Source organism: Diadema antillarum, unplaced genomic scaffold (genome assembly GCF_040938485.1).
Source record: "Diadema antillarum isolate AM-2024a unplaced genomic scaffold, OU_Dant_1.0 seq00001469_RagTag, whole genome shotgun sequence".
NCBI lineage: Eukaryota > Metazoa > Echinodermata > Echinoidea > Diadematoida > Diadematidae > Diadema > Diadema antillarum.
Genome location: NW_027272208.1, coordinates 29,921 through 37,543, shown reverse-complemented (window position 1 = coordinate 37,543; position 7,623 = coordinate 29,921). Strand labels below are relative to the sequence as shown.

At 41.1% G+C, this 7,623-nt stretch overlaps 1 protein-coding gene across 1 annotated transcript; it reads right to left on the bottom strand.

Moving 5' to 3' along the window:
- Positions 1 to 401: 401 nt before the first annotated feature.
- LOC139709756 (histamine N-methyltransferase-like) lies at positions 402 to 6,290 on the bottom strand. Its single transcript, XM_071621717.1, has 3 exons — positions 6,092 to 6,290; positions 1,510 to 1,836; positions 402 to 796 (listed from the first exon to the last, which is right to left on the bottom strand). The coding sequence occupies exons 1-3, from the start codon at positions 6,288 to 6,290 to the stop codon at positions 402 to 404; spliced, it is 921 nt and encodes a 306-aa protein (XP_071477818.1).
- Between the last annotated feature and the right edge of the window lie 1,333 nt (positions 6,291 to 7,623).

The following is a 7,623-nucleotide window of genomic DNA, read 5'->3' as shown; positions in this document are numbered from 1 at the left end:
AATGTGAAAGGTATGGTATTCTTACTGCGAACTCCACATTTGATTTTAGACCACCTCAAGGTATAGTATAGCATTGGTAACATGAACAAAATGCGGATGTTGGGAAACAATAAGTCATAGTATTTAGTACAATTATTTTTAAGAAAATAAACATACCTATCATTATAAACTAAGTTCTCAGCTATACCTGTTGTTAATAACCCATATCAGTCCCCCATGTGGGTCTATTTATTAGTTGATAGTATACCCACACCTGAAGCACTACTTCTATCTTACAGAACTATAGGAAACAAACAACATTTTCATCACAATGTGGAGGTATACAACTGAGAAAAGTATGGGTAGAACTAGCTGTTGATGTTAAATGACCGAACTATGTATGTTTTAACTAGGAGTGCTTGCTATTGCTCTTTGGTAGATGTCTTATTTTCTGCCTGCTGTTCCTTCCTCACAATGATGTGGACCCAGTGACGATAATTTAAGATGTCACCACCCTTTTCGACTGACACCTCTGAAGACCTGAGAAGTTGCAGCACTTTATGTAGTAATTCAGAAGAAGCAGACTTCCGGAAGTGTTTGACGTGAGTGTAGAAATCCAGGAGAAGTTGTCCATCAGGTGACGATTCGTCGAAACACGGCGTGCAAGGAACAAGCCATGAGCCTCTTTCAATGGTGTACGGCACGTTGAGCATGTCCAGAGCTTTGGTCACGTCGTTGTCAGATAATGTATCTGAATGAGAAAGCTGTTGTTCCCCATTCGCCACTACCTTGGGCATCTTCACAAAGACAGATTTTTCTGAAGCAATGAAAGTAAAAAGAAAGGTCAAAATAGAGAGGAGGGCAAACGTACATGTATGTCAAAATAATGTTCCACAAATTGGAGGGAAAAGAATGATTGTACATTGTATTAACGTGTAGTATCAGAAAACACAAGCGGGAATATTTTAACGAAACCCCTTTTGAGTTTCAAAACAACAGTATACACGACCCTTCTTGTGTGCCCTCTTACGGAGTATGGTTGCACAGTGTGGGATCCCCACACAATAGGTTATTTTTTTAACCAGCTCGAGATGGTTCAAAGGAGAGCTGCCAGATGATAATGTGCTCAGCCGCTGTCACTGAACAACACATCTAGCGTCTCTGAAATGCAGCAACAACTTAGAGCTGGCTGGTGCACACTCCAGAAGGGAATAGAAACGTTCAGGTTTTGTGCATTCTACAAGATGCGCAGCTCACTTGCCGATTTGAGCAAAAGTTAATATAACAGCAACCAGACTGTCACGTAATAAGTGGAAGGAACGTGCATGTACTTTTCATAAAGTATGGAAGTTTGCGGAATTTTCATGCTTCTCCAAACTTCATTGATTTATGCATTTCTGCATTTGAATGGGGTCATGACCTACAGTATACATGGTATAGGTAAATTATAGAGGCAGGCTATGAGAGAATAAAAACAAAGGGCAGTATATATAACGCAAAAAAAAAAAACGAAATTGAGGGCATATTAACCTGGTGTAGCAACGACAAAGAGAATGCCCCCCTCAGCCAAAGAATCGTATAGCACTTGCAGGGTCTTCGTGAGGTCTGAGGTGTAATAAATGGCATGAACCACGTGGATCAGGTGAAAGTTCTCACGGGTGTCGGCGGAGAGACACCCCACGTAGTCGTCAATAGTCGCATTCTTCCAGTCGAAAGACACACCCTGCAAGGAGCTTGTCTCCTCCTCGACCAGTTTCTTGAACCGGTAAAGCTGCTTAATTGATGGCTCCACGACTGTGTTGCTTATCTTCGGGAAGTGGGGCAGGAGCATTTTTGTCATCGCCCGATCAACATCTCCTGAATAGATAATGCACATTGTGGGATAACAATTAATTCTTTAAGACGCCAATACCTATAAAGTAGTTCGACCTAGTATAGTTTGCCAATAACTCATCAAGTATAGGATCTCTCTTGTGGTGAAAAAGTTTTCTGATATGTAATCTGTAACGATTGATTAGCTTTGTAAGGTTAGATAGGTTAAGATTTAAGGTCGCAGGGAATTTATTTTCACGTGGGAAAGCATGAACTACAATACACTATCCGTGAAGCTGAATTTTAAGGCCGTGTCACACCTATCCGGGCAAGCCTTGCGTGCGACTTGCAAAGAACAATTTTGACTACCCGGACGTCCCCGTAGATGATCCGCACATGACAGTACCTAGCACGTATCTCAACCGTAGTCGCCCGGAGGTGCGCAAGCATATTTTTTTACCCTCAACCGTGTTTAGGCCCTGTCACACCTCTCCGGGCAAGCTACTCGGGCTTGTTACGTGTAGGGATTTTCTAGCATACCGGACATTCCTGAGGGCGGAAAAGGATTTGAGCGAGTCAGCGCATGTGTCCTACTTGCTGGACGCGTTCTACTTAAATTATACTTGCGAGTATACTGTGTGACCTTTGTACCAGTCGCGTGGGGGCTGACAACTCAGTGAAGGAATTCCTCTGATGGAATGGCTGAAATCCCACAGAATTTCATTATCTTGGCTGCATACGGGACTGCGAGGTACCTGCGTGGGAGTTGCCTGGGAAGTGCTGCCGCTACGGGCCTCCTACTGGCGTTCTGCGTGAACCTCTCCGGGCATTCCCGCGACTCACCCGGAAAAAGTTTTGGTTATGCTCAAAACTTGGCTGCAGTTAAATCGGACTTGCGCAAGCACCTCCGGGCAACTACAAGTTAGATACGCGCTAGATACTGTCAGGTGCGGACCAACTGCGGAGAGCTCCGGGGAGTAAATTTGTTTCCCCGCAAGTCAAGCCGCAAAACTTCCCCAGATACGGTATGACAAGGCATGAATGAAAATTGTAAACATTCTTGTTCGCCCGCTGAAAATCTTCTACGTGCTGGAAACTACCTCCTCGCCACAAGCCTGCGTAGCTTGCCCGGAACAGTGTGACACGGCCTTTAAATGCGTTGTAATTCATTAATTACTTTGACAATCAGGTCATCCAAACAAGGAGGCTGTTGAATGAGTCGATTCTAGACATGATTAAAGAATTAGCAAGTCTCTGTGTGTTTTGTTGTTGTTGCTGCTGTCGCCGTTCTTTTTTTCTCAAGGAAATTCTTGAAAATCCAAATTTGTGTAGGGCAAAGAAAGCGACCTTACAGATCAGCAGTGGCTGGGGGATGTATTGGGGTTTAGACTCCTCTTGAGTGTATTTTTTTTTATTCGTTTTTTCAGTTATGTAAAGCGGAGATGTACAGACTTTCTTCTGCGCTTGTCATTCGATTTCGGAAGAGAAGTGGCGTCAAATATTGAGAAGGCTTTTTTTTTTTTTGGTTGTTGCTTTCTCAAGACCCAAACATACCCCCTCCCCCCTTAGCAAAAAGCTATAGATCCGCCCCTGATCGGATTGATAGATGAGATGCATTGTGAGATTCCTGTCAAAGATTACACCAAGGTTCTTGAACGAAGAAACATTATTGATACGTACGTTCTCAAACTGGATGCTGGACTGACATAATGGGAACATAAGAACGGTATTGTTGGATTACATTTCTGTCTTTGTTCAGTTGCAGGCCCCCTATACCATATCTGGTTGGCCAATTCTTGATATCATACTCACACACTTGAAGTTTGCTAAGACAATTGGACATTTCCTGTTGCTTTAAAGTACATCCACTAAAGTTAGTATTATTATTATCATTATTGTTGTTATTATTATTATTATTAATTACATTGATTAGTAGACCATGCAAGAAAATAATATCCTTTGACTAAATAATATCTTGGCTAGACACCCATCCCAGAAAATAGAATAAAACAAGAACAAAACACAGCTTTTCCACATTACACAGACTGATTGACGTCTGAATAATACTCTGCTTGGTCAGTCAAGAGGTAAAGAATACAAATTGAATTTCAGCTTTTCCGTTGCACTGACACCATTCAAAACAAAAACAAAACAAATCGAAACAAAACAAAAGCACCAAGAATTTAACATTTGGAGTTCTTAAAGGGGAAAAAAAGAACTAGAAAGATTCCTATCTACAATAATTAAAATGAAGCTTATGGTTTATAGTGACCTCGTCTACAGCCACTCTGTCTATTTTCCAATTGGTCTACTGGCAAATCGTCTATTACCGATTCGTCTAACACCCATTTGGTCTACAACTTGTTTTGTCTAGTACACATATTGTCTAATAGTCACTTTGCCCACTACCCGTACTGTCTAATACCCAACTCGTCTAAGGAGCATTTTGTCTACTGAGCAATTGATCTAATAGCCAAGTCGTCTATACTCACAATGTCTACTTGTCATGTCGTCTAATATCCATTTCGCCTACTGCCACTTTGTCTGCTCCCACCTCGTCTACAAGTCATCTCGTCTAGTTCACTTTGTCTAGTTATCATATCGTCCAACCCTTAGTTCGTCTATACCCAACATGGTCTATACCCATCTGGTCTACACCCAACTGGTCTACACCCAACTGGTCTACTCCCAGCTGGTCTACACCCAACTGGTCTATACCCAATTGGTCTACTCCCAACTGGTCTACACCCAACTGGTCTATACCCAATTGGTCTACTCCCAATTGGTCTACTCCCAACTGGTCTACTCCCATCTGGTCCACTCCCAACTGGTCTACTCCCAACTGGTCTACTCCCATCTGGTCTACTCCCAACTCGTCTACTCCCAACTCGTCTATACCCAATATTGGTCTACTCCCAACTGGTATACTCTCAACAATTTACCCAAACTGATCATTCCTATCTGGTCATGCTAATAATGAATACCACTTTGTCTAGTGTCCAGTCCGTCTCATTGTCACGGACTATTCATAACCCTGCCATGGTACAAAAATCAATAGTAGTCTATTCTTTAAAGTTGTTAATTATTCCGCACATGCTGAATATAAAGACATATTAATGGTGAGACACGACTACCCAGTCAACATCCTGGCCGTATTTTTACCATACTTATGATTGTGTATCAAAGGTGAATGGATGGAGTGTTGAAGTTTGGACATATAAATGCTGCACGATTGCTTCTGATATAAATCACACATCCAGCACGAATGTAACACAGCAAGTTTTTCACACTGTGACATAATTTCTTTTTTTTTTATAAAAAATAATAAAATTGTCATAATTAGAACAAAAACATTAAACCAAATGGGGCACCAAGAGTGTTCAACCTATCTCAATGGGAAAGGAAACTGGATGAAGTAGACTCAAGTAAGGAGTTTGTAGTATCTAGACAAAAAAAAAACAACCCAAACTATATAACTAGTAACCGTTAGAGTTGGGAGTAGACGAGTTGGGAGCAGACGAGTTGGGAGTGGACCAGTTGGGAGTAGACCAGTTGGGAGTAGACCAGTTGGGAGTACACCAGTTAGGTCGGCTGATACACCCACTATGGCTGCGCCCATGCCAAAAATACACATAGCGCGTCACAGAATCGGTCAATAGGGCAGAGAACTCTCGAAAGGAAAAAAAAAAATCCAGTGCACTGAAATGAAAGGCGATCCGTCTTACGTAATAAATCAGCACTTGTATAGATGCTAGACGTGCATGTCCACAAATGAACTAGCAAAATGAAGTAAGCTAAACCTGAAAGTCTCAGGCGCATAGTTCTTGTTATAGGTATATATACATATACATATACATAATACGATACATATATACCTATGACAAAAACTCCAAAATATATAGGTGTACCTGTGCTTGGGAGTCTCGTCCGCTACCGGCGGACAAGACTCTCTAGCACAGGTACACCTGGAATGCTCTGCTTCACAACATCAAACACTTTCCATCAATCATCTACAAACTATACTCAACAGATACACAACAACAATATATATATATATATATATATATATATATATATATATATATATATATATATATATATTAGTGCGAAAGATTGTTCCTTAGGAGATTAACGTTACCTTAACCCTAACCCTAAACTCTAACACTAATCCTAAAGACACCTAATTACTTAATCATATCACTTATATTTTATCACTTGATTTCTTTTTTCAATTTTAGCGAAGGGTACATTATGGAACTCTTGCAAAAAAACAAAAAAAAAATGAAATACGTTGTCGTACCTGCTCCACTGCCGATACCCAAAATTCGAAGCTGAGAGGTTTGCGAACATCTAGCGGATATATCGGCAGCGACTGTTCTTCCAAAGGCCTCTTCGCTCCAGTTTCCGACAGGGCCTACTTTGGTAGCATACTGCAAGAATGTCTGGTGCGCCTTGGCGTAGTAATCTAGGTCCTCTGTTAAGAACGTCAGAGCAGCCATCTGTACACATGTTGTAAGAATACATGATATGATAACACAAAATATGTGCCGAAAGACAAGAGAGGATACATCGGATGTATTCGCCTTCCAATTTATTTACTGATGCTAACATTTCCTTTATGATTTCCTTCTCTTTTTTTCCACTCCCGTTTAGTGAAAGATGGCAAAAACGGGTAAATGAGAGTGCAGGTGTGCAGTACAGAAATAACAGAAATTCCATAGAATATCAAATGAAATGAAATATGGAGACGGATGGAATAAATATAATGCAACCATGTGGACAAAATTGTTGAATACGTGCCTGAAATCACGTACAGCAAAAGCAATCATACCAATAGTCCCGTTTGAAGTTGTTTTTTTCAAGGATGAGAGCCGACCTCGAATCAAAAGTATGCTACCGTACTGAATGGGACAGCTTTTCGATGCCACTTATATAGGCTTCGTAGGTCCCTGGTGTCTTCAGAACTTGCTGGAAAAAAAAAAAACCAGACGATTGTGACACGGCGAGATATGCTTCACTAGTTTTGTCAAAGGATCAAAAGGACAAACACATGAAAAATCCCAGGTGCGTATCTCGTATGGATGTTCTTAGGTGATAGCTTAGGCTGCGTTAACACCATGTTCCCGGCGGCCACGGCAGCCCCGTTTGCCCGAAACGTATAGTGCGCCGTGGGTAGCTGAGACATTCTCCCATTTTCCCCTCTTCGCATTCTTGTCTTATTCGTATAAAGGTCCTGTTTACCTTTGGGAGCAGTGATTTAAAAATAATCAAGATATCACTTTTGATGCATATGTGTAGGTCAGTTGTATCACAAAACATCCTATCATATAAAACTTGTAATAAAGCCTAAAATTAAGGAGATATCACTTTTTTTTTATCAAACCATAACTGTAGACGGTTTAGTCTGGAACTACATTTTTATCATAACTATTGTTCACATTTTGTATATTTAACAGTACTTAAGAACAATTATACCCGTTCAAATTTTTACATTGGTTGTTTCTATCCGTAACTCACATTTCAGTACTATTTCAAAGCACTAATGCTGGGTTTTTGTTTTATCTGCAAATGGAAAATTATGCCTCGCCATGGTAAACATATAGCTACGGGACGCTGTTCTCCCGGCGTCTGGTCAGGCTAGACCATCAATATTTTCTGTTGCGTCCCGTTACGGACAGCCTCAAAGTTATGTTACGGCCTATTACGTGCCGTCATGTTTCGTTGCGTCCATCCCGTTTCATCACGGCATACAAGATTCCTCACTAGCATCGGGACTGCCATGGCAATTTTTTGACAGTTTAAAAATCTGACACGGCATCCATGGCAATCACG

Coding starts and splice junctions, on each gene's coding strand:
- LOC139709756 (XM_071621717.1), bottom strand. CDS start 6,290: ATGGCTGCTCTGACGTTCTTAACAGAGGACCTAGATTACTACGCCAAG. Junction 1,837..6,091: donor GGGTATCGGCAGTGGAGCAG/GTACGACAACGT, acceptor TTATCTATTCAG/GAGATGTTGATCGGGCGATG. Junction 797..1,509: donor CTTTGTCGTTGCTACACCAG/GTTAATATGCCC, acceptor TCATTGCTTCAG/AAAAATCTGTCTTTGTGAAG.